The 26,240-nt window shown below is 38.2% G+C and overlaps 1 protein-coding gene across 11 annotated transcripts in view; it reads left to right on the forward strand.

The window, feature by feature from the left end:
- The window catches only part of PHF21A (PHD finger protein 21A), a 121,013-nt gene that overhangs the window by 81,025 nt on the left and 13,748 nt on the right, over window positions 1-26,240 (forward strand). For all 11 annotated transcript variants that reach the window (XM_031593488.2, XM_031593489.2, XM_031593480.2 and 8 more), the window contains 7 exons: window positions 14,292-14,492; window positions 18,075-18,329; window positions 20,079-20,165; window positions 21,913-22,209; window positions 23,926-24,024; window positions 25,078-25,129; window positions 25,901-25,980. In XM_031593488.2, the coding sequence (XP_031449348.1) occupies window positions 14,292-14,492; window positions 18,075-18,329; window positions 20,079-20,165; window positions 21,913-22,209; window positions 23,926-24,024; window positions 25,078-25,129; window positions 25,901-25,980 (1,071 nt within the window). The remainder of the gene's footprint in view (window positions 1-14,291; window positions 14,493-18,074; window positions 18,330-20,078; window positions 20,166-21,912; window positions 22,210-23,925; window positions 24,025-25,077; window positions 25,130-25,900; window positions 25,981-26,240) is intronic.

The following is a 26,240-nucleotide window of genomic DNA, read 5'->3' on the forward strand; positions in this document are numbered from 1 at the left end:
TGCGGTTCAGGGAGCTGCTTGGTGTGAGAATCTGCGCTGAAAGTGTTAAAGGCTCAGGGCAAAAACTCTCATTGCATCATAGCTCTGGTGAACTGCAAGAGGAGGACAAGGGATGTGGAGGCAGAATGCTGTGATCCTGCAGCTCATAATAAATATACAGAACAGGAGAAGGCTGTTGAGTTATTGTTACTATTTGCATAGCACTATCACGTGTTAAATATTTCAGAAGATTTTTGTAGACTGGGTTTTTGCCCTGCATAGCATATGAGCAAATTGTGGAGGGAAACAAAAAAGGAAAAACAATTCAGAGTGTCTGCAGGGTTAAATCACACATTTTCTTGATCAGTTTTTGCATACCTGTATATGAAGTACAGACTTCCTTTTTTCATTGAGTAGTTCTGTCTGATACCTCGCTAAAAATCTTGGATGAGTGTTCCTAGCACTCCTTGTGCTGCCTCAGACATCCCAGAGGACATAGGCTTGCAGGGAGAAGGGACCTTACAAGGGGTTTGTGTGCCCTTTGTTCAAGGCAACCTGACAAGGTGTAGTGCTTCTCCTGCAAGCTTTGCCTGTCAGTGCAAAAAGAGTCATTTCTGCTTGCTAGACTAAACCACTTTTCAGCTCAGCTTTATGTTGTGCTTGTGACAACCTGTTTTTTCTTACCCTGTTTTGTGTTTCCTGATTTTTTTGGAGCTTGTTTTTATTTTTTTTGCATCTGAGCTTCCCAGCAATCAGTGGCAGTGTGACTGTCTTCCTGGGCAGGCTGGCACATGTGGTTTGTATTAAACGTGTTCTTGATATGAATGTATGTCTATATGGTCTTCCAAACAGTTATCGTGAAAATTCTACTCCACTGCCAGCACAGTGCCAAGTCAAGTAATGCTGTTTGCACATTTCAATCTTACGTCTTCTTTTTTTTTATTATTTTTCCAACACCTATCACATACTGACATTCTTATTACCATTGGTTAATGTTTTTCTCAGACTTTGCTCTTGGTGTTTCTCTTTTTAGAGTAACGTTAGATCACTAGTTCCTCACATGCCCTTGCATGTATTTACTGCTCTACGTGTGGGGGTGTGAGAGAGAGATATTTTTAAAGCCTCTTTCCTCTACTCACATCCTGCCCCAACTCGAGATGACATACAGCTGAGGATAGTTTTATCAAAACGAGCAAGTAAAGATGCTGTATTTTCTCAAATGTATGCCCTGTAGCATTTGTTAGAAAACAGAAAAACCCTGAGGCTTTTTTTCCCCACAACATTCCTACATTTCAGCATTGGTTTGCTATATTCAGAAGTAAGGTGAAGGAAAATGTGCGCTCAGCTTCTTCTCTTCAGTGGCCCCCTACCTCATAGCCCACCTCCCTGAAGCATTAGGTTTCAGTCTAATGTTGAAGCTCCCCTTCTTCCCCACATACCACAAAGGTTATCTGAGAAAGTGGGTTTTGTGAGGGCTTAGTTTTATTTAAGAGGAGCACACGTTAGGCGTATGAAACTTTAATTAGGCTCTGATGCCAGAGCCGGTGTTGCTTCAGGTTTGTTCTCTGGGTTAATAACAAAGCCTGAGACCCCATTACGAGGGAAGCTCTCAGTGCTGAGGACACAAAGCAAGATGGCTCACCCCAACAGCCTGTCTTTTAGTTGCTAGGTTGCTGTAATCTTTCAGCCTTTCGCAACAGTGCAACATGTGTTTCTTTTAAATAAAAAAAAGAAAGAGAGAAAGGGGAAAAAAAAAATCCATCAGTGCAAAACCATGGGGAGGAAAACTCGTGCTCTGTGTTTTACAGCTCCTAGAGCCCAGTGTGCGAGGTGTCTGTGGAAAAACCCGGGGGAGACTTGCTGAGGCTGCTTTTGGAGGGCTGTTGTGAGCTGGTGCTGGCAAACGTATTCAGAAACACTGAGTTAGGGCTGATCAAGTAATATTTCTGAGTTTCACTACAGCTCTCTGATACCTCTGAGTACTGGTTCAGCTGGTCAGACTGGTTTGTAGTACAGCCTGTCTTCATTCAGCAATACATTGCATGTTCTCTGCATTAATATCACGTCAGACATAGGCTCTCAAAATACACTTACTCTTCATCGTGTGCAAATACACATAGTATTTGTTTAATCCTTGCCATCAGCTTTAAAAAAAAAAAAAAGTTAATTTGCCTTTTAAATATAATACAGGCCTACAGTAGAAGAGGTAGTCTTGGTCTCTCCCTAAATACACAGTTATTATATATTTGTATCACATAAAGAAGAATTATAAGAAGGCTTACTTGCTATTTCTTACCACTCTTTGACAGAAAACTCCTTGAGGAATTTTAGAGAAATCCATCAAAGGCTTAGTTAGTGTTCGTTTTAAAGAACCCAACACTCATGGGCTCTTTGTAAAGTTTGAACAAAATAACTGTTAACAAAAATACTCCAACCCCCACCAATCTGCAGAGTTTTAGCCTCTTGGATTGAGATTCTCTTCCCAAAGTTTAACGAGGATTTCTCACATTTACATTTATGATCTCAACAGTCCTTAAGTCTTCCAAAGATTATTACAGTACCAAAAGACTCAGTAATTCTGTTCTAGGAGTCGTGCCCCGGCCTGCATATTTCTGTATGTGCAGATAAATGATCTGTCCTCCTCAAAGCCCTCAAGATCTCCTTCACTGACATAACAAAACAACAAAACTTCCATTGTTTTTGTCAGATCTTCTGTAAAAAGAGAATGATGAGCCATTGTAGAGCAAAGTATTTCCTACTGAAATATTTCCTAAAAGGCATTGGGGAAAAGAGTAAATATTGCTGAAAAATTCTGAAGAGGCACATTTTGCAGGTCAAGAGTTGTGTTGTTTTGTTTGTTTTTATTATTAAGAGGTCCCATGAGCTGCAATATTGCACTCTTTGGAGGTAAGGTTGGCCCACTTGTCCAAAGAGCATATTCCAAATGCTGGTAGCTCTGATGGCTGACAGACTGAGGGAGCAGAAGCACCTCTGCAGTGCTTTGTTCTAAGGACAGTCTCAATACTCAGTGCTTCCAAAACATACTCCAGAAAAGATGAGAGACCAGGTTGTAGAGGCATTAAGTGCAATTTCTGTGTGCATAAAAAATTTTATTTTTTATGGGAGTAGGAGCTAAGTGTGGTGCCTCAACTGTTGATTCTGCCTTCCTTCAAAGTGCTGTGCTACCATCCTGGCAAATGTTATTCCCAGCTCAAATCTGAGTGTGTTGCATTACAGCACTGAGACACTGTAGAATCATTTTTTTTTCAAAAACAAGAGATACGGATGCTTTATAGAATTTTATTTAATGTTCTAATTATATTGTTTCAGATTTATTAAGTTGGAGAGGGAACATCATCTTTAGTAGAGAAATTACATCTGACAAAATCCATCTTGCCTTTTAGTTGATACCAGATGCATCTGAGACACAGCTTTCATTGTTCATCCAAGAAATGAATATTACAAAAGTACTTCGGTTCCCATTTTGAACAAGTCTGTCTTGGAGAGAAGTAACTGTCCTCTGACTTTTCTGCTTTCCTGAGGCAGCCACAACAGCTTGGCAGTATTGGAATCACTGTGCTCAGTAACATATGTTAATTCTGATTTAACGTCACGTGTTACATGGGCTTAGGTGGCACAAGTTAAGTTTCATTACGGATTGAATTGGTGTCTTCAGGTAAAGAAAATTTGGGAAAGGAGGTCCAAAATCTTAAACAAACCAGCAAAGAAAACTTACTATGAGTTGAAAGTGGGATTTATGTTAAGAGCTTTCGGAAGCGGTGTTAAACTTCCTAAGAGAAGTATCGCCTCTGTTTCCTTTGTTCTGATGGGGATCTGTGGCGACATTCACCAGAACTCTGAGATAAAATTCCTGTACTGTTCTGAACAAGGACAGTGCTGGATTCATAGCTTGGTTTGGTTTGCAGCATAAACAGATTTTGTTTCAGACACTTCAAAGTTACCAAGACACAGAAAATGACACATCATTTCAAAATATTAGCTGAAGGTTGGGAAACGTACTGTAGGAAAGAAGTAAGTTAGATTTATTTATGGAGATGCATGCAGACACCAGTATCACAATATGTTAAACACCAGAAACGGGTTGTGAAAGGATAATGGACCTAAATAGCAAAAAGAATATCATAATCACTCACTTCTACAGGCTAGTTCTGTATGCAGTTTTATGTTATGAAGACATTTGAAACAGTTAAAAATTCCAGTAGATAATATAGAATGTCATTTGAAAGTGCAGATTTTGTAAGGTTTCATTTATTTTTTAACTAATTTGGATCCTGTTCCAGATTGTTTACAATCCCTCCTTCCAAATTGGTTTCCCTTTTATCTGTGTAAGCATGTGCTGAGACCGTTGCTCAGTATACACAAATGCTAATCTACCTTAATGCACATGGAAAATAGCTTTCCTGGCGCTGAGTTTAAAACTCTCATAGAATACATTATTAATCGGAGAAGTCTCTCCTTTTAGAAGAGCCTATCACTTATGTGGTCACCATCAAGAAGGTTACAGATGAATATAGTGCTCTTTGTTAACTGGTGTGGTCTTCAAAACATACAGCAAACAACCCTAGATACCTGAAATATATAAAAAATAAATTAAATTTCAAAAGTAATTTTCCTTCTCTGTACTCTGCTTGCTTACTCCAACATGATCTAATTATAATGTAATGACAACTTCTTTTATATTGCCCTGCATGCTTTAATACTCCAAATGCATTTCTCTTGGCAGATCTCTGCAGTGAGGTGAAAGCATGGTAAATATTCAGTTCCCTATAATGAATAATTCCCTGGCTTTGCATTTGGCATTCAAATACTAGCTCATGCACCTACAGAGATCTGGAGTGTGGTTGTAGGGTAGCAGGTAGGGTGAAGCCGGTGTCCGTCCATCTGTGTGTCATGTAGCTGAATGTTTTTTGCCACTAGCAGGGCTTCAGCCCAGCTTCTGCTAAGTCTGCAGTGCTGAAGTCTTCCTTTTGTTCCACATGCTGGTCTTGCAGACTCTGTTGAGCCTTATCAAACACAGCCAGTTGGTGCTGCTGGTATGAAAGCGCGGGGGAGCTCTCATGTGGAAGGTTAATGGAGTGTAATTATAAAGAAAAATGAACTGCTCAACCACTCTATCTCCCTCTACCTGCACTGAGAGTGACAAGTGCTCTGATCTTTTATAAACCCTAGAGCAGAGGTTTAACAGTCTAAAATGATGACAGTATAACTGTCAAACAAGCAAGCACACTGTGAAGAAGTGGTATGAACTTATGGATAGAAATGTTTATGTTCCCTTCTGTGGTCTCTGTTAGTACTTTCTTTCTTGCTGTTTATTGTCCATATTGATATATCATATCTCAAATGCATCTTCCTGTGAGGTGTCCATCAAAGCCAGAAAGATCTTTGTGTTCCGCACATGACTTCTTCATTTATGCTCCTCACAGTACTGTTACGTTGCTCGATGGAGTAATGGCACCTTCCTAAGGCATTTAGATCCCAAAGGATTAAACTTTTATAGAAAAGAGTTCTGGGGGCAGCAAGAGCAGCTACTGAGATTTATGTTGCAGACACTGACCAAAATTTTAGATTAATACCAAATTATATACGTATTTAGATGCTTATGCTTGATCCTGTTAGTTGTTAGGCACTATGTACATCTGCTAAAAACAACTGTGCATGTCAATTACTTTTTGTCTTTCATCTAGCAGGCAGATTTTTTAAAAAAGACTTCCTTCTTAAAAAGGAAGTAGAGGAGAGATGCCACACATCAGAACTAAAAGGGCCAAATGAGATAACTACTTCAATTTCTGTGATTAGAAGCCGTTATATTCTACCTCAGCACTCCTGTGTGACATCTCCTGACTTCAGCGAGACTAGGATGGTTTCGTTATCAGGAGACGAAGTTTTTGTGTTCCACGGCCAGAGAGCAGGTGATAGATTGGGCTGCCAGTTATTTTGAAGGCCATTGCAATGTCAGCAGGTTGATGTGGGGAAATTTGCCCAGTTAAACCTAGCAGGCAACCCACATTCTACATTGCAGTGGATGGGAAAAATAACATCCCAGCAATTCCAACCTGGAAATTTTTTTTCTCATTCCAAGACTGGAATCAATAAGAACATGAATGTGTAAGCAAGGCACACAATGAAAGGCATCAAAGGAAGGTTAGTTTGTGTTGCTCAACTTCTTTTCTCTGCTTGTGTCCAGCTTCTTATATTTTAGAAGAAGGTGAAAAATCAACCTTGAGTTTATCTGGTCATTAGTGCCTCTGGAGAGACATTCATACTCTAAAGGGGAAGACTGTGTTTATGTGGGATCTCAGTGCCAGGGAAGTAAGGCCACTGCCAGGCTGAGAACAGTGCTGGTACTTATGCTGTCCCTGTGACCCATCAAGGCTGGGCATGAGCAAAGGCTTCTCAGGATTCCCACACAAGTACTTATGTAATCTCCAAGAATTAAATTAAGCATTTCCTTTGGAAAGCTGTAAAATTTTATCCTGAAAAACGTCAAGCCATGGCACACCATTGTATCTCTTATCAGGCTCTTCAAGCATTGACCCATCTTTGCATCTTATTTCAAGGATGAATTTGTCTACCGTCAGGTTGCAGTCATGGAATTATCATTCTACATTTCTCAGAGAAGCTCAAAGCCTCCCCCCATCCTCAGAAGTCTTCTTGGTGTACAAGTACCTCTACCCAGTCAGATGTCTCCTCTCAGCCTTCTATGTCATGAGCAGGATGTGCTGAGCCACAGGAATCCTCATGTTGCACAGCGTTGTTTGTTGGGTCTTCAATTGCATTTGTGATTTTCCTTTGGACTCTCACCAGTAGCTCTGCATCCTTAGACAAAAACTGAAGTTCTGGATGTTTTTAAAAGAGATAGAATTACATCTTCAGTTTTTGAGTACTTTTAGCCATACTTAGTGAGATATTATTTGCACTGAGATAAACACAGGGGCAAAATCCTCCCTCCCTTTTCCATTTAAATTGGGTGGCTAAGCAAGAACCTTTACTTTTTTTCTTTTGTGTGTGTGTGTATGTGGTGTTGTTTTTTTTTTTTCCATGGAGAGGAGAGTCATTGTTGACTGATCCACAAACCTTTATACAATGAAAAGCCAGTGATTTGGGTCTGCAGTGCTAGTTTAATTTCATGTCTTTTCTGTGAAGCAGGCATTTTTCTTCGTTTTGATCATGCTTGGTTAACTAAAGAGAAGAGTACAGCAGGTATGTTTGGCTGGGCAGAACACCTCTGCTTGACATGCTGTTTAAATGTAGGAAAGAGAAAAAAAAAAACCTCTCACTTGAGTGAGATGAAACTACAGCTTTTTGCTCTGGTCGCTCATTCTGCCTATTAAAGACTGCTCAATAGTGAATTGCTGTGTGATATTGGTAGTGATGGGGTTTAACTGAATCCATGTTTAACAGTATTTGGTTGACAACAATGAAAGGGAAAAAGCCTGTCCACTGCTGCTTAAGCAGCTGTGATAAGTCCCCAAAGAAATACTAACTTTTCCTCTCATCCCCAGAGGATCCCTTAGCCAGCTCATCTTTGAAACAGGTTGATTACGCTGCATGCAAAATGAATTGAATAAAACTACTTCTACATGTTTTATATTGTTAACATTCAATTTTACGGAATATTTTCCATATTTTCTAGTACTGGAAAGGATTAATACAAGCGTCTACTTCATTCTGTATCTCTGTATCAAGTCTCTCTGTATTTATTCCTTCTTTTTGAATTTCTAAGCTCTGCTGTTAGTTTATGATCTCTGTAAAGAAGCTGTGGAAATGAAGTATTGGATGCTGTTGACAATATCAAGGTAATCAACAGGTTCTCCTACAATACAGTCCGAGCATACAGATGTTCCTCGCCATAGAAGAGAAGTTTACATTCTGTTCTAACCTAAAGTTAGTCATCTTACTTGGTACTTCTGATGGTGCATGGTCTGTGTGTGTTTCCTGTCACAAGGAGAAGAGGAGGTGTGATGCGGTTGTGGGAACAGCAGTGGGATGCACAAGAATCCTGCTGAAACTGATTCATTTTTTCTTCTAGGGACTGTGTTACTGTGCAGGAGCGCATTGTAAAGTTATTCAGTGACTACCCTTTCTGTTTGAGCTATTCCAAAATATTAGGAGTTAGCAGATTAGAAAGTAGATTGTTTTATTGAGGCTGATAATTTGTAAGGCAAGAAATAAGTTCCCTGATTTATAGTCCTCTGCTGTGCTTACTTAATTCAGACAAATTCGCTTTAAAAGATGTCACATTATGAGACAGATCAGAGGTTAGAGGAGAGAAGCAGCAGTATCTCCCTGTTAGAGGTGCTTAGTTGAAACCGCTGGCTGCCGTGCAGAGCTGTGAGGCACTTGCCCAAAGAGATCATTACATGTTTTCCTGCAGTAATTTTTCTGCTGTGGCTGTATACAGCAGGTTTTAGTCCATGACATTTTATGAGTCCAAATTATAGACTTCTAGAAGACAAGTTTAGTCACACATAGAAACGTACTTTACATCAAAGTTCAAAAGAACCTTGGTTGCATTTCTTCACAATCTAGGTTGTTTTTGTTTTTTTCCCAAGGAGAATCTTTTTTCCTGAAATATATGAACCAGGGAAGGCAATATGGAGATGGGCAAGACAAGATAAAAATTAGCACTTTTAATGTGGTAGTCAGCAGTGTAATTGTTTCATTTCTCTGACCATTTCATGTGGAAATGATCCCCACATCCTTTTACCAGCTTGGGCTTGTGCTCAGAAGTTTTCTGAGCACAATTTTCTGAGAAGCAGAAAAATCTAAAACAAAATAAAAAACCTTGTCAAGCCTTGTCCTTGCATTCCATTTCTCCTTAATTACATTACAAATATCCCACTTAACTGTTTCTTCTTCTGTTTTGCCTGTTGTCATATATTTAATTCTCCATTCATTAACTGCTTTACTGTTCAAATATTGTAGCTGTTCTTTCAGGTTTCTTTCAGTTAACAAAAGTATTGGGGCAAATATTGTATTTATTTAATGTATAAGCTGAAGGAAAACGTAGTGTATGTAGTGCTCCTGCTAGTTCAGTGTCTGTTGCCTACTTTGTGTGGCAAGTAGGAGAGATTCTAAAATGAGAAGACAGTGATGCATAAGGCATTTCACGGTACAGCATTCCCTTCCAAAAATTAATTGGTCTTGTGTTGCTGCAAATGGTAAAAGACGCAGTACTGAAAATAAAGCAATCAAGAACTCACATAAAACAGAATGGCACAGCAGCTATTTTCAGTCATTTTCGTTTATAAATCTAGCTATAATTTAAATAAAATAGAAGAGTTGATAAGCATTCTCCCCCATTAGGAGTGAAGGAACTAACATTATTTTCAGAATGTGCATAAGCCATTTGTGAATTATTTCTAGCAACTTTGAGAAGTGTTTTTCTGTCCTAATGGAAAAATCTCACATTCAAAATAGGTAGGCATGTAGACATGCAGAATACGTCTTTATGTCTTTGTAGTGCTTTTAGACATGTTTTACGTGGGCTGCGTGGAGCACGTACTCTTTGGGACACTTACTGGTGTGTTGGCGGTGCAGCCATTCACTGGGTAGGTAGGGTTCAGTTGTCTGTGTTTGATCAAACTCACAAAGAAACAAACAAATAAAAAAACACTTGGAAAAAACGAGTTAGGTTAGTAAATTGTAGAAAGAAATGTGCACATTTCAATACTTGTGCACTTCAATAAGGCATTGGCAGTCTCAGTCCCACTGCTGGCGGTGGTGGCTGTGTGCCCACACAGAGCACAGGCGATCCCTTTCCCCACTCTCCCAGGGGAAGCTGTTTCAACTCACATGTATAGATGGCAGTTTGGATAACTTTAAGAAGTAGAAAGTTTGACCATGTTTCTTGAGGGGGAATAATTTTTTCTAATTTAGTTCATTTAGATTTTTTTGTTCATAAAACGATCTTGAATGTGAGTCAAGCACAGATAGAGATGCAAAGTTCTGTACAAATACAGGGTGACCATTGTGAACATATTTCTGTAGTCCTTTCAGCAATCTGTCAATAGAAGTAAAATCCAGTTTTATTATACAATGGATTTTTTTCCTCACAGTTGTAAAATACGACATCATGGATTTCTGTCATTGGATTCTTCTACTTTGACTTTCTGATGCATCAGCAGATGAGTGTACAATTATTCTCCTTGTTGGTAATCTTTCCACTCCCAAATTCCACTCTCAAAACGCACACCCCTGGCAGTTTAAAGAGTAACTTTAAACTCTATATAGAAGCAGGAGTCTTTCATTTCTCATTGGGTAGTGGCAATGCGAGGGAGGGAGGCAGGAAAAGGAGATTGCAGGGCAGGGAAATTCCCTCCAGCCTTCCCACTCCCGATCCTCTCTTTCCGTTTCATTCTCAGCAGCTGGCAACTTCTAAATCCCAGAGAACATTTCTCGCTCGTTGCAGGGAGCTGAGAACAGGGTACACTTAATAGTTTACTACTGGAGTCGGTGGAGCAGGAAAACAGGTCACTGACAGGCACTTGGTAAATTCAAAGCACATCAGCTCTGGTTTTGTGATACTGAAGGTACGCACTGTGAGGCTGCTTGGTACTTTACATCTCTCTTTTGTAAGGAGATTTTAATGTTTAACTCTTTTATAGACTTCTGAAGTTTAACAACAGACCCTCTTTAGATAGGTGCGGGTTTTTTTTGGAATGTTGCTTGGATAAAAAAGAAAATGTGTCACCAAATGTAATGGGGGATCTAGTATTTTAAAATTTGCTGTGCTCACAGTACCACTTTTTCATTGATTGATTGAATGATTTTGTGGAAATAATTTTTGGCTAATAATGTTGTGCTTAAAGTTTTATCAAGGACTTTATCATGAAAATATTGCTATGAAAGAAAGTTTTTGATAAGAGCACAGAGAAGATGTCTTTTCTTGTCTCACTGAGGCACGGTGAGATGCAGAGGCAGATTTTCTGCTTAATCAAACCAAAATAATCTAATGCTCTGTTTGATCTGGCCTGTGGCGTGAACGAGAAAGTGCTATCACTAAATGTCACAGTATTGATTACATTTATTACTTTTTAGAAGGGGTCACATAAGGTGTGTAGGGCTCTGTGAACTCAGTGGCATGAAGAGTTCTTGATGAAGTTAGTGATGAAGCTGTCAAGACAGCAAGAGCTATTACATTATGCAGTATGCTTACGGGGCACAGCTCGGCAAATAGATTTTGTAGCAGCCTGACCATAACCATTGCAGAGCACAAGCAATTATTTTTTGGGTAGGATACAGCTCGGATGAAAGGATGTGATTATTAACTTCTTTCACATTCTGGATGTAAACAGAGGCTTTGAGGAAAATTCAGTAAACTTGAAAGACCAATGCTTTTCACACATTTGTAGCACTGCGGGAAAAGAAACTACCTTAGAAATATGGGTGGGTTTTAGAGCTCTCTGACACTCAGCTGCTGTGTTTATGTGTTTACAATTGAGTTATTCTCAGTTTAAAACTCTGAAGTTGTCAATAAGAATGCAGTGTTTAAATATTCTTCAATTAAAATGGAGGGAGGGAAATGGCAATTGTTGGGAATATTTCTTAAGAATTCTGTGGTACTTCTAGGTCACTGCAATCTCCCTGGCTTTACCAAATGTGCAGCCAGGACTTTACACCAACGCTGGCAAATTTCAGCTATGCAGATTGCACGTTTTGGGGCACAAACCACATTCAGGATTGATTAAGAACAGCCGAATAACTCACAGGAACCATTTTAAAACGCTGCTTTAATGTAGTATGAAGCCACACAGTAGACTTTCTTGTTATCCTGTCCCGAGCTGGCAGTGGTGCTGGGAGGATGCAGCGGTGAGGTGCTGCAAGCAGGCATGGCCTGGGCTTGGTGCCTGTGTAGGGGCAGCCCGAGCTGGTTTGGGTAATTAAGCTAAGTAATTTCAGAATACGTTGTTCAGAGCTGCTCCTGATAACTGCTAGCAAGCACGTAATCCCCACAGCCTTCCAAATAGTGTAACGATTTCTGTAGTGGCACTGTGGTATTTTTACTGACAGTTGGTAGAGGAAGCTTAATAAACTGCGTCAGCAATTGGCATTCTCTGCAAACTTCACTTGTACCGCTCTGAATCTTAAAAGCATTAGATGTTTCTTCCAATTTAATATCTGCATAATGGATGTGGATGGCAGGATGCACTGCTGCCAGGCGGCTCGCAGCAGCTCTCTCCCCAGCAGCGCCGTTGTTCTTTCTTATTGGCAAGATGGGACAAGGCTGTCCTCTTGCCTCTTGTCCTGAGTCAGTACTGCAAATCTTCAGTCTCCTGTACAGTACATTTTTGGCATGTATTACATAGACATGTTGCAGTATTTCATCTCCTGCTCTGCTCCCTTCTCCTCTCCTCCCCCTTGGTTTGCTCTTTGGAAATGTTTTTCAGCTCCTCTGCTTGCTGAGGCAGCACTTCAGTTTGTGGGTTAACATGGTTGATCTTCTCAGAAAGCAATTTTAAATGATTGTTCAGCTATTCCATGTTTGAATGAGCAGATAGACACAGGCCACTTAAAATTATGTATTACATCTGAATTTGAAAAATACTTTATATACCCTTAATATTTTCTCTTTGTTCTAGGCAGGAACAGTTTCCAGTTTTTAGGTTTTGGTATCTTTTAGCATTCTTCTAGGTGCAGTGTAAAATATTTACTTTGCATTCTTGCCTACTACAAGCTCCCTGAGTTTTCAGTGAGATTGAGCCAGTGTTTCTGCTGCCTTTGGAGTCTGGTGTGCATCCCTGCCAGGGCCGTCACCACAACTCTGGGGAGGTTTTAGAAGCTGGGTGGTCTTCCTCACGTACACTTGGTAGCTGCTGAATTCAGTCTTTTGCAAAAACATCAGTACTTTGAATTCACACTTTTCAACCCTATGAAACAGGACTTTTTAATTTTTTTTGTTTGTTTGTTTTTGGTTGATAGCGTGTTCTGTCTTGCTTTTTAAAGTTCTGGTTCTCAAAAAGTGCCTGTTTGGAATCCTACAACTTTTGCTGTTTTGTAGGTGCAAGGTTAGTGTGTTAGGCATGGTGCAGCCTTAACCCATCATAAGCAGCATACTTGGAAGCAGGTGTGAAGTATGAGAATGGGAACTTCAAGAAGAACAGATACTTCATCACTTCAGAATTCCATAATCCTGCATGGAAAAAAAAAAAAAACATATATATATATATATATATATATAAAAGAGGGAAAGATTGTTTCAGTTGGTTGTATGTACGTGGATTGTTATTTTTTTCATTCTCTCTCTCTGTTTTGTACTACACCCTAATAGAAATGCTTAAAAAAAAATTAAAAAAAAAAATCCAAAGATTGGATACTGTCAGAAAGGTTTTTTTTTCTTTTCATGTCAGTGGGACTGCTTCAGGCAGCTCCTTCTGCTAATGCCAAGCTCTGACTGAGTTGGTCTGACCATCAGGCTTTTTGATGGAATTTCCTCAGGCCGACCCCTGGTGTATCAATTCACTCTTTAGTGTACTCCTCCACATCCAGCCTTGCAGTGTAACAATTCTGGAGTACGCATCTGAATCTTTTTAAAGCTACCCTAGATTGGTGGTGGTTAGAGTATTGGAAAGGATGCTTGTTTCCTATCACGTGCATAAAAAAAAAAGGCTTGTAGTATATGCACCCCTTGCTGTTGCTAAAGCATATGAACATAAAATGCGACATGGTATCTTATCCCATAAGTCACCTGGTCTGGTGTCAGATCTTTTATCATCTAAGGATACCAGTAGCTACCAGGAGAAGAAATTTCTCTTTAAAATAATTTCAAATTTTTGTGAAAGCTAAATTATCACAGGAAGCATTTAAGCTTGGAGAAATAAGTCTATGTCTTTCCTTCCTGCTGTAGGTAGCCTTATCTGATTTTCCTTCAATTGACAATAATATTGGACTGAGTAACCACACATCAGTGCCCTTCCTATTCCCCACTTTGCACACAGTGTCATTTTCTGTGCCTGGAAGTGCGTGTCAGAAGGAGACAGAGACTTTGGAATCTGAATGCCAACAAGTCTCAAGTGAATATATGCTAATGAGGTCTTGCAGTGATTTGTGAATAGCCTGGAGTGGGGTGGGTTTCCGCAAGGACAATAAGGTCATCTTGTTGGACAGCATAGCTATTCTGCAATTCAGTCCAGTAGTTAACACCGGTTTTTAAAATTCTTAAAAGAGAACTCCTACTGCACTTTTGTATAGTCCTGTATTTACCTTAAATGCTTTAGGTATTATTATCTTCTCTGACATATGCAACAAAATAACCATCATCATATTTGTTTATGTTTCTGTTTATCTGGTAGAAAAGAGTGGTGGAACAGCTTCGAAAGAATTTGATAGTGAAGCAGGAACAGCCAGACAGTAAGTTTCAAATACAGCCATTGGCACAGTCAGAAAACAAACTACAGACGCCACAGCCACAACCACTACAACAACTACAGCAACACCACCATCAACAGCAGCAGCAGTCTACTGCACCCTCTCCAAACGTGATTGGATCACAGGTAAGAATTGCTAGAGAAGTTCTTTTCCTTGCTGAAGGTAAAGTTCACTGCAGAAAAATCAAAGGTGCAGACAGAAAATTACAAACTTTCACTTTGGCCTCTTAGTGTATCAATATTAATTTATCTTTCTGTGCATGCACACATAGCAGTTGTCTGGTTTGGTTTGTTGGTTTTTTTTTTCAATAACCACCTACTAGAGACTAAAAGTCAGATCATAATGTCACAAAAAAGAAAGGTGGTCATTCATTTCTATTTATTTAGAAATAAATAAAAGTTCAGCAAATTAATCTGTCTTCTACACAGGTGCCTGTGTGATTACCCATAGCTAGTAGAACTCAAGAAACAGTAAAGACTTTGCTTGTACTGTATGAAGTGTATGATTAAAATCATTCATTTTTAAGAGACTCACACTCTTTGTGAAGAAAACAGTTCCCTCTTCTTTCTGCCTGGCTCTTTCTAAACAGATGTTACTCATATGTAATAATTCTTACCCGAGTCTGCACACATTAATTTAAGAGGATACAATGGTAGTTGCAAAGTTTAAATTTTAGAAAGTAGTGTATTTATTGGGAAGGCACATTAATTTCATTACAGTATAGGATTAGAGATATAATCCCAGAACTCACCAGGGAAAGTGGACCGCTTTACTGAGAAGAAAATTGCAAGCTAATTCCAAGTCTCTACTGCTCAAATATTTAGAATCTCAAAAGTCTGCTAATAAAGCAGCTAGAAAGGCAGGGGTATATTTTATATAAGAGGGTGTGTGACTTTTTTTTTACCTGTTGTTGCCATCTCAACAGCTCACATGTACTTGGATAGGCAGATGGCAGAATTCACCGTTTGCTTTATGCATATTGCAGGGAGTTGCAACCATAACTTTGACTGGTAACAATTCTCCTCTTTTCCTGAAAGTAGAGGGGGAAGAAATGGTTGGGATCTTAGTTATCTCGTTAACTGAACAAGTTGTTTTGAATATTTTCTAAAAATATCTTTGTGAGGCTTAGGTACTTGAAAAAGAATATTGAAGAAATGAAGCAGACTTATCTACGAAAAAGATGGTCTCGAGCACAAACATCTACACTGAATCTAGGACAGAACTATGCAGTGTGTACTAATGTGTCATAAAATGGTGAATCACTCTTTGCTGTATCATCGGTTTTTGCTTTTCAGTCAGGAAACACAACTGCAAAAGCAGCCTTACATTTTTCTCCTTGTTCCACGCTTTGCATTCACACATTAACTTCCAGGTCATCTTCTGGGTTGCAAAAACCCAGGTTTTGTTTAAAGTTAAAGAGCCCTCTAGTGAAACAGTCACAAAACTGCTACACCCTTCTGACTCCTTGATGCAGTTGCACTCAGAAAGTAATCAGGAACTGAAATGCAGGTCTCCCTCTCATTTGAATAAAAACCAGCTTGTGCCCTTAAGTGGTCTGTTATTGTTTATGTTGGTATAACTCTAAAGTATCATCACTTGCTTCTGTACGTGGAATCTATGTACAGATTCTCTGTTCTCTTGCTCCTCAGTAAAACTGCGCCTTCTCTTTCAGCAAAGATATAAGGAACATGTAATGTCAAGTATTTGGTCCCTGTATAAAGGTTATTGCTGCCAACTTTTGTAACAATACATTTTCCAGTAAAGAGAATGCTTTCAATTGCTATTTTCAGAGTAATTCAGTTTAGGAATAAAGTTATATATACTGCTTTAATAGTGACATTGTAAGATACTTAACGTAATCCAGTAAGAGGGATATTTTTTCAAAAAGCAGCAAACCTGCTGAAAGCTCGTACTGTTACAATGTTATTATGTGAAATAAAGCAAACTTGCTATGAATGGTACTTCAGTATGAATTCATGCATTGAAAACCTTTTAGAATAACTGAAGCAATTAACGTTCTGCAAAGTAACACAGAAATTCAAGCTCTGTGATCTTCTGTCTGAAACTATGCTCTCAGTACTTTCACACTTAGCAGAACCCCTTGAAAGTGTCCCAGTCTTGTATTACATGATGGATTACACTTTTCTTTAAAATGTGTTTATAGTTGAATGTAATTCTGGTGAAAATGATATGGTGTTACATCTTATTGGAAAAGCTTGAATAATATTACTGCTTCAGGGAAAAGAAGCCTCTTGCTTTGGAGACAGTGTAGTAGAGGTCAATGAGAAGCTCTTATATCTAAAACAGAAAGTTAAGGGAATTGTTCACGTTGAGACAAGGAAAAAAATTATTATGACTGGATAAATGCATTAAATTGTAGCACAAATTATTCTTTGATTTGGCATTATACAGTGATTTTTTCACACTTGAGTGTAATTAACAATTAGGAGATATAGTTTAAGCAGTAAAAAATTGGTGGTGTGAAGGCAAAATGCATTTTAGTTTAAGGAAATAGTATCAGAGAAAATCATAATGGCAAAATCTGAATCAGGCATGTTCAGAACATGACAAAGGCTGCCTGACCCCTGCTTCTCCATTTTTTCCTGTTCTAAAGTCTAGCACCATTGTCAAGAGGGAATAGCTCTTACTTCATTCTAAAAGCATTTAATGATGCCAATAACTGTTTTGAAGATGCAGAGTCATTAATACACTGGATTTTTTACACCAAAGAGAGAAGGAATAAGTTCTGCCATTCTGTTGAGTGTCATTCATCATGATTTTTCTGCGCACATTGTGTTCTGATTTTATATGGAGATTTTCCTGCCTTGTTACTTTTTGAATAAGATTGATATTTTCTGTTTTCCTCAGTATCTTAGAAGACGGTACATTTTAAACCAAAATTAGGAATTATGATTGTTTAACTTCGAGCATAGTGTATCAGTGCATTTCAGATAAATCCTGACATTAAGTGATTCAAAACCACTCTCTTTAAAACAGGCTAAGAGCAATCTGGAATCATGTGCATGCACCAAAACCATCCCCACTCCCTCATTCCAGTGAAGTTAAAATTAATTGCCTGCAGCTGGACCCGCATACAGCCAGCTCACAACTCCAGGATAGCCCTACTGGTTTTCTTGGGAAAGAACAAGGACTAAATTACTGTCTGTATGTCTAAAACTGAAATTTGAACTGGCCAGAATCAAAATCCATTTTTGTTCTTAAAGAAAAAAATAAAGTGGTGAGGTTTTTTTCCCATCTTCCTGTGATTGTGATCTCTGTAAGTAAAGTTTCCATTTGGAATTTTTTATTTTAATTGATGAGAAGCTAGTTTGCTGGTTTGTTTCATAAACTTCCAGCATATAGGTTTGATGCTGACAGTACTTATTTAGAAGTAGTATGAAAAACTAAAAGATCAAAAAACGTATATGCCTCTGCTAACGCTTAGTTGTCATATTCTCAGAAACTGTTTTTGAATCAATCTCTAATTCTGCAAATGATGAAAATGTTCCCAACAGGAGCCCCAAGTGAGATTTCTTTCTAGCTATTCAGTTTTCAGAAGAGTGAAATCATATGCATGTCTGAACAGTAGGCAGGTAGACTTAGTGCTGCCTTTTCTTTTACTGTCTATTGTTTCTGACAAACCAGCCCACATCCTGTCTGATGCCAAGTGTCTCTGTCTCTTACAGTGTTTTTTCTGTTTCCTCTAGAAAACGGTAACTACAGCTTCTATGATCACCACTAAGACACTACCTCTCGTCTTGAAAGCAGCAACTGCGACCATGCCTGCCTCCGTTGTGGGTCAGAGACCTACCATTGCCATGGTTACTGCTATCAACAACAACCAGAAAGCAGTCCTCAGCACTGATGCGCAGAATGCACCGGTCAACCTCCAGACAACAAATAAGGTCACTGGGCCAGGAGCTGAGACCGTCCAAATAGTGGCGAAAAACACAGTCACTTTGGTAAGCATTTCATGTGTTCACCCTGCAAATATGTATGGTTTAGTTTGCAGGAGGGCTATAGGAAAAAAAAAATCACATTTTTGTACCAGAAAGGAGAAGAGTAGGGACTTGTTACGAGACTTCGTAGGTTGACATTGCTAAACTAAAAGACCAGGAGAAAAATATTTACTCTCTGCATGGGTTGTTACTACTGTTCAGCTCTATAGAATTAAATCAGTGCTGTCATCACCTCTGTGTAGTAACTGTTAGTCATGGGGAAGCAGCAATTGTTTTGCCCCTACGTAGTCTATGGGCTGTGTTCTGCAAAATTTCAACTCTTTTGTTTGGTAAAGGTGCTGTCAGAATTTCATGGTTTGATCATTTTGGGTTTTTGTTTTACATTTTTTTAGTCAATCTCTCTTGTTCACTTTCTGTGATAAAGTCTGTCATGTTAGACACACCATTTAATTCTGCTCGCTATCATGTCTTCACTCACCACTTTTTCATACACGGATCCTGTTCTTTAATCATGTATTTTGGAAAGTGTTCTTGATTATATCATACAGTCTTTTCCAGAGTAGTTAACTTGTTGAACAATTAATGAGACACCTGAAAATATAAGAAGAAATGTTGTAGAATTAGATTATATAACCTTCTTGGACTGGAAATTAGGAATTATATAGGATCATGACAGGGAAATTCCACTTTTGAATTAAATATTAAGGCTTCACTAAATACAAATCTTTATTTATCTTTATTTAAAAATACAGTTTAATAATGCAAATTAAAGTAATTTTACCTCCCGATACGGCATCATTGTAATCAGGATAGAACATCTGGAGTTTTTTCTACCATTCCCTTTTCCAGAGTCATCTGTTGTCCCCCTGTCATCTGACTTTCATGCTTCTGCTTAATCTCTTTGCTGAATAACCTACTTAGTCTGTGCAGGTGATAGTGTTGTTATACTTACACATGATTTAGGTTTTGGAAGCACATTTCATAAAAAATCTCAGAATATTTTCCCAAGCTTTAATTAATCAGTGTGATACCTTTTTGAAGTAAATCGCAATCTTATGTGTATGGACAGAAGTAGAGAAGGGTGGAAACTAACATGGACATTAATCTCAAAGAATCTCACTCAACTAGGGTAGTTAGTAGCACTAATCAGATTAATTATTTGGCAACTCCAATTGATTTCAGGTAGAAAGAGAAGTACTTAAGACTCCTTAAAATCAGAGCTTAATTGCTTCAACTGACTTACTTTCGAATTTTAGGCTGTGCATTTACAGCCCCTCAGAGTGTCATTCATATTTCTAGAAATAGAAGAGTTCTAACTTCCAAATTTTCTCATTGGTGTGAGATAATCCGTTGTTCTCCTGGATGCCATTGAATATAATAGGATAGTACAGCTGGACATCAAAGCCTGAAGTTACTTTCTGTCAGTTATAATGCCGTTTATGAACCGTTAAAACAAATCATAGTTGCATTATCTTCAGATGAAGCGGTTTTAGATCACAGACCACAGTAGTTAGTACAGGTGCACTAAAAGGAGAGATACCTTCTGTTTGTGAACAAAGGTATATAGGGGTACTTGGAAAGTAGGGGTACTTCTGTTTTCAGTACATTTGTAATGAAGAAGCTGTTACAATGAAAAACTATGGAGTGAAAAGCCAGGAACATCAAGTCTGAAAATGCATTCAAGGTGTTGATTTTGGTGAACAACATCAGAGCTATTTTTCTCTGATTGAACTATGTCTTACATTCTTACAGCAGGTTCAGGCTACACCCCAGCCCATAAAAGTGCCGCAGTTCATCCCTCCTCCCAGACTCACTCCTCGTCCAAACTTTCTTCCACAGGTAAGTGTACAGAGAGCAAGCAATTGAAGAGGGACCTTAATTATAGCATAAATAGGAGAAATTTTCTGTGAACATCGTGCCTGTCAGTCTTTATTGGTGACCTGGTGGAGGAGACAATTAATCTTCATGGGGAGATTTAGACTGGATGTACAATAGAACAGAACAGAATGATTCTGTTGGAAGGAATCTTCAAAGATCATCCAGTCCAGCTGCCGGAGCAGTTCATTATCCAAATGCCTCTTAAAATACTGACAAGCACAAAGCAACAACCACCTCTCTAGGAAATTTGTTCCAGTTTTTGACCGCCTTCAAAGTAACAAAAGCTTTCCTAATATCCAGTCAGGAAATAATTTCTCACTGTGGGAACATTTAGGAGTGGAATAGGCTGCCCAGAGGAGTGGTGGAATCTCTAGCCTTGAGGGTTAGCAAGACCTGTCTGGACAAAGCCCTGAGCATCTTGGTCTGCAGTTAGTGTTGGCCTTGCACTGAGAAGGAGATTGGATTAGAAATATCCTGAGTTTCCTCCTGCCCTGCATGTCTGTGATTATGAGATTAGCATGTAGTGATCATTTATGAATGTATTTGCATCAAAAGGAATGAACCCACTGAACCAGTGTCAGCAAAAATCAATGTATCACCCAAGGCCTTAAATTGCTGTAATTGTTATTTACTGCTTATGAGCAAGAAGGGAAAAACAAGATGTCTCTAGGTTGTTCCCAAGTATTTCTGTATTGCAGCAGAGAGTGATTTCTGTTCACAGCTGAGCAGTAAAACTTGTAGAAAACAAATTTTTTTCACAGGTTGGAAAAGACACTGATTCTTTCTTCATTAAAGTAAAAGATCTTGGAGGAACTATTTCATTTCCAACATATACTTGGCACTGATTAGAAGCCTTAATGTGGTGCAAAAGAAAAAAAAGGAAAGTATAGGCTGGTGTCTGCTTAAAACTTAGGGACTGTGAAATCTGTTGGAACATCACCTTGTTTTTAATGATGCAATCCATTGTGGAGTATTACATGTGAATAGGACAACAGAAATTAAATAGTGAAAAAGACTTTATTTTCAGAGTAATTTATTCTGTTTCTGTACACTGTAATCATGTAGTAAGTAAAAACAATGGGCAAGAAATAAACAAGTATTTGTAGTAGAGTACTGAACAATTTTTGTGACTCATGGAAGAAAAATATTACTAACTGCCTTTACCTGTACCCTTCAGCATTTTCAGTGAGAGATTTTTTATTGTGAAAATTCTATTTATTTAGCAAGAATGGATGTTCAAGTGTCTATTTAGACATGTACAGAGTGATATGATAACAGTGATAACAAGGATTTTCTGAAAAATTGTTGGAGACTCAGTATAGAGCCCTGAGACACACTTCTAACATGAAAGTCTCAGCAGTGCCTGTAAATATTACATTAGTTTTTGGCTCACAAAAGCAATGTTGGTTTAGACATATATAAGGCACTTGGCAGTATATATGTAATATAAATATCTGTGCATCCAAATACCATTTCAGGGACTGTGACTGCGTATGCAAATGTTTTATGGAGGGATCTTATGAAAGTAGGTTCGAAAATGTGGCTTTTTCTTTTTCATACCATACTTGTGACACTGTGCTAAAAATTACATTCTGTAAGGAATCAACCTTGCGTGGATTATACAGTCTGAATTGAAAGACTTAGTAAATAATTTTTTCTGCAGTATTGATATATGAATATCTCTCTTCCTTTTTTTTTTTTCCCATAGGTTCGACCTAAGCCAGTTGCCCAAAATAACATTCCTATTGCCCCAGCACCTCCTCCAATGCTTGCAGCTCCTCAGCTTATTCAGAGGCCTGTGATGTTGACAACAAAGTTCACACCCACCTCTTTACCCAACTCTCAGAACTCCATACATCCAGTTCGTGTAGTTAACGGGCAGACAGCAACCATAGCCAAAACTTTCCCTATGGCACAGCTCACCAGCATCGTGATAGCAGCACCGGGTACCAGGCTTGCTGGACCTCAGACTGTACAGATCAGCAAACCAAACATAGAAAAACAGGTACAGATAAGAAAGTGTCTACTGAATAAGCATACTGGTTGTATTGTTTTATGGTGCCAGTTTTGGAGAGGATAAGAAATGGGGAAGCTTTCATTTTTGCTGGAAATATTCATGTTCCAACAGTAGTACAAATTATGAAATGACTTCTGACTCTTGGGGTAGAAATAACCTTTTTTCTTTAACATCTTCTTTTCATACTTTAAGAGTTTTTTTCTCTCTACTGATCAGCTTCAGTTGTTTACAAGCAAGTTATATTCCAAGGCTGTACTAATTTCTTGGAGACTGTGTACGAACCAAAATCCATGTTCATATGAAGCCTTAAAGAAACACTGGAAAAATATTTTCAGTGTTTTTGTTTTTCAGATGGTGCCAACCAGAGAAGCAAAAAAAAAAAAAAAAAAGATGCAAAACCATAGAAGTATATAATCCAACAATTTCTTCCTTGATCTTGTAGTCTTGTTGTCTTATAATTGGAGAAAAAATAGAGTCACTCATCTTTAGAGGACTGGTAGTTTACCATGACGAAATTGGGTTAAATGAGCGGAAGGGAGACCCTCAGAAACAGAGCATTCTAGATAATTAGTTTTAAAGTCTCTCTCCACCGAAGATTTTCTTAAAGTTTTTACTTTAGCATGGTTTGCACCTGCTGCTTCCTTGACATTCAGTTGAAGTGAAGCAATCTTCTATTTCACTTTTAATTCTTTCATTTATTACACATTAGTGATATTATACCATTATATAATATATAATGCATTATCTATAACATACAATGTGTATTTATGTAATTATGCATATATTACTATACATTTTACTTAGAAATCTTTCGTAGACTAATGTGCCTTGAAGTTATTTTCCACGTTTGAAGTCACCTATAGAGACCGAGATAATCTAGTGCATGGAATATATGCTTGTGTTCTGTTCTCCCTATGAATTCACTTGAGTAGGTTCTTGTGTACCTCAGGGCAGTTCTACAAGTTATTCAGCAGTGCACTTTTCATTTGATTTGAAGTAGTACTTCTACAATACTATACTTTTGATGCCTATTCCTTTTGATGTCAGCAATATTCATTTGCTCTTCAAATAATTACTGGAAAATCAAGGAACTGTTGAAAAACATACGGAAAAATGTTGGTGGTTTAATAATATACTTTTCAGTATATTTTCCCCGTATGGTAGAGAGGAAGAGTTTGTGTCTTTGTAGAGATTACCTCAGTTTTTAGCATAGTATCAACAGCTATGCCATGGATTGGGGGTTGGCACGAAGAGTTTTGTGGTATCACTAAAGAAGAATCTGACTTAAGAAAAAAAAGTGCAGAAAAATAAGAGGTCTTAGGAGTCAGAGAGTTTTTGAGCCATTCATAATTCTTCAAGAAGATTGAAGAACCAGAAGTATAAAATGCATGTAACCATGCAGAATGGCTTTACCTGAAGTTTTCCATCCCATACAGTACAGCAACTTCTGTAATGGAGTTAACTCTTGTGATGACTTTTACTGCTTGCATGGCTGCTTGGGTTAATGGAATAGTTGTGAGGCTGCTTCATCCTTTGTTAAAGCAAAACAGTATTTAATATTCCTCTCAGTCCGGTTCTTTGTTAATACACTACCAACTTTAAACTGTTTTCCTTTGTATCTGCTGAAGTATTTGTTTTGCTTTATTAGTCAAAATAAAATAGTCCTTCTTATCAGAGAATGAGAGAAACATTTTTTTTTTTCAGGCTATTAAACCACATGTGGAAGCAGAAGAGAAGCAAACAGAAAGTCGTACAGTTACTCCACCTGCTGCACCGAAGCCAAAACGAGAAGAAAATCCACAGGTATCAGAACACATCCAGAGTTTTCTGGATGGAAGGAACTCCTTATCCTTCAGAAAACACTTTTTTTCCTCCCTCTTCCTTTAAGATTCCTAAACTTTCATATTCCATATATTCTATTGGGCAGCAGTAACTATCAGTCTATGACTGTAGACCTATCAGGTCTACAGAATGAGAAATCTAAACAGATATAATGTATTAGCATATTTCATCCTGGTCTTTTGTTAAATTAGAAGTTTGTAATTCCCCTGATACTTCCTTCAACCAGGAAGCTTAGATTACAGTGTTGGTTTCTAATCCTTTGAGCTTTTAGACTGTTGGAGAACTGCCTTTTTTTTCCCTTATAAAAGACTACTGTTCTGATTAGCAGGATGGAAAGAGCCACGTATGTACACATTCTGCCTAGATTTTATTCTAGCTTAGGTCCCATTAGTTTTGGGGGGATGGAAAAACCAAAATGGCTATTTCTTAGAGCCTTTCTGCCATGTTGAGCTCTGGAACTGTTTACAACTAAATGTGTTTGTTTTTTTTTAAAATAGATTCAAGCTGACTATTTGTAATGTGAGCATTAGCTACTGTCACTACAAAATCTGATTTTTAGATGTCTGTGCACTTCTTGCATTAAAATTAGAATCCCTTGAGAAAGCCATAGCCCTAATCAGACTGCATAACAGACTTGCTTCTTAGATTCTGCAATTATATGGAGATGGTGTTCTGTAGCCAGTAATATTTTACTGGCAAGCAAACTGTGTTGGCATTTACTAAGAAGCAATCACTTAGTTATCTCAGTGTATTGGAGGTAAAGAAACTGCTTTCTTGTTCCTGGCTCTGCCAACTCGGTGATCGTAAGCAATTGACATTTCCCTATGTATCAGCCTAGCTTCCCAAATTATCATATATAAATGAAAAGTGAATTATGGAAGCAAAGCATTATTAGTAACATCTTTGGTGCTTAGTTATCTGTCAACTGATTTTAAAGGGCCTAAATAAAGTACCTTATCCTAACAATTGGAATTGTCATGATCTCTGTATTTTTCTCTCTCTTCCCTCTCACAGAAACTTGCCTTCATGGTGTCTCTAGGACTAGTTACTCATGACCATCTGGAAGGTAAAAAAAAAAATGTCTTAAGCTGGTTCTTGAGCTCTTTGTTTCACAGTCATTCTGAATGGGAATTACAAGTCCAACATATTTCTGTATTCAGTGTAGTATTTTCTTACACAAAAGTGCTTTTGGGATGTTTATACTTTTGATCTAACTGGTCTCTCTTGCACGTCCTTTATTCTCCTTATTACCTGGAAGCAAAGCAGTTGCTTATGCAGCTGAGATCAGAAGGATCGGTGCATATATTGCTGCATTCTGAACAGCCTCTGTATTTGCAAAGTTATGCCGTGGATAATTTTACAGTAATCCACATCTGGATTTCTCATTTCTTTCATGATTTCATGGGACTGTAATCTGTAAAGGAAATGAATTAATAGATTATAATTTCTTTTCTAAATCCTATACATTGAAAAACAGCCTAACATTGCAGCAGCTTGTGTATTTCTGTACTGTGTTTATTTTTAGGCACTGACAAGGTTATCAGAGGCTTCTAGTTTTAGCTCCCAATTACACTGACTACCAGTATAAAAAGTCTTAATCCTGAAGTACTGCTATTTAGAGAGAAGATGATGGCCATTTTGTGAATTAGTTGAGCACTATACTTGTATTTTTTGTTAGCTCTTAGTTCCAAACCTGCAGAAATTAGAAGCATGATAAAGTTTCCTCTGTCGAGCATGAATGGTGTTCTGTAGAAATCTTCACGTGCAAACTTCATTCTTAGGAACTCATAATTTCTGGGGCCTGTTGTTTTCTAACCTGAATGCTTTGTTTTTCAAGAAATCCAAAGTAAGCGACAAGAGAGGAAAAGAAGAACAACAGCAAATCCAGTATACAGCGGAGCTGTTTTTGAGCCTGAGGTATTGATCTCTTGTTGGGGGAAGCCAATCCTTTCATTCTGAGCTTGTTTACTGCCACATTGCCACCATACCACCATGACAATTAAGCCATCTTACTTCTGACGAGACAGGGAAGCTATTGTTTGTAATTCAGATGGCCATTGCAATGATGTGGCCCTTAGATTTTTTAATCAGGAGGCACATTGGGGTGTTCTTATAACATTTATGTCTTTTTCTGCCTTCTCCTATGTAAAACTGAAATTAAATGGCAGTGTATGTTA

The sequence above is a fragment of the Phasianus colchicus genome, chromosome 5 (genome assembly GCF_987193195.1).
Source record: "Phasianus colchicus chromosome 5, bPhaCol1.hap1.1, whole genome shotgun sequence".
NCBI lineage: Eukaryota > Metazoa > Chordata > Aves > Galliformes > Phasianidae > Phasianus > Phasianus colchicus.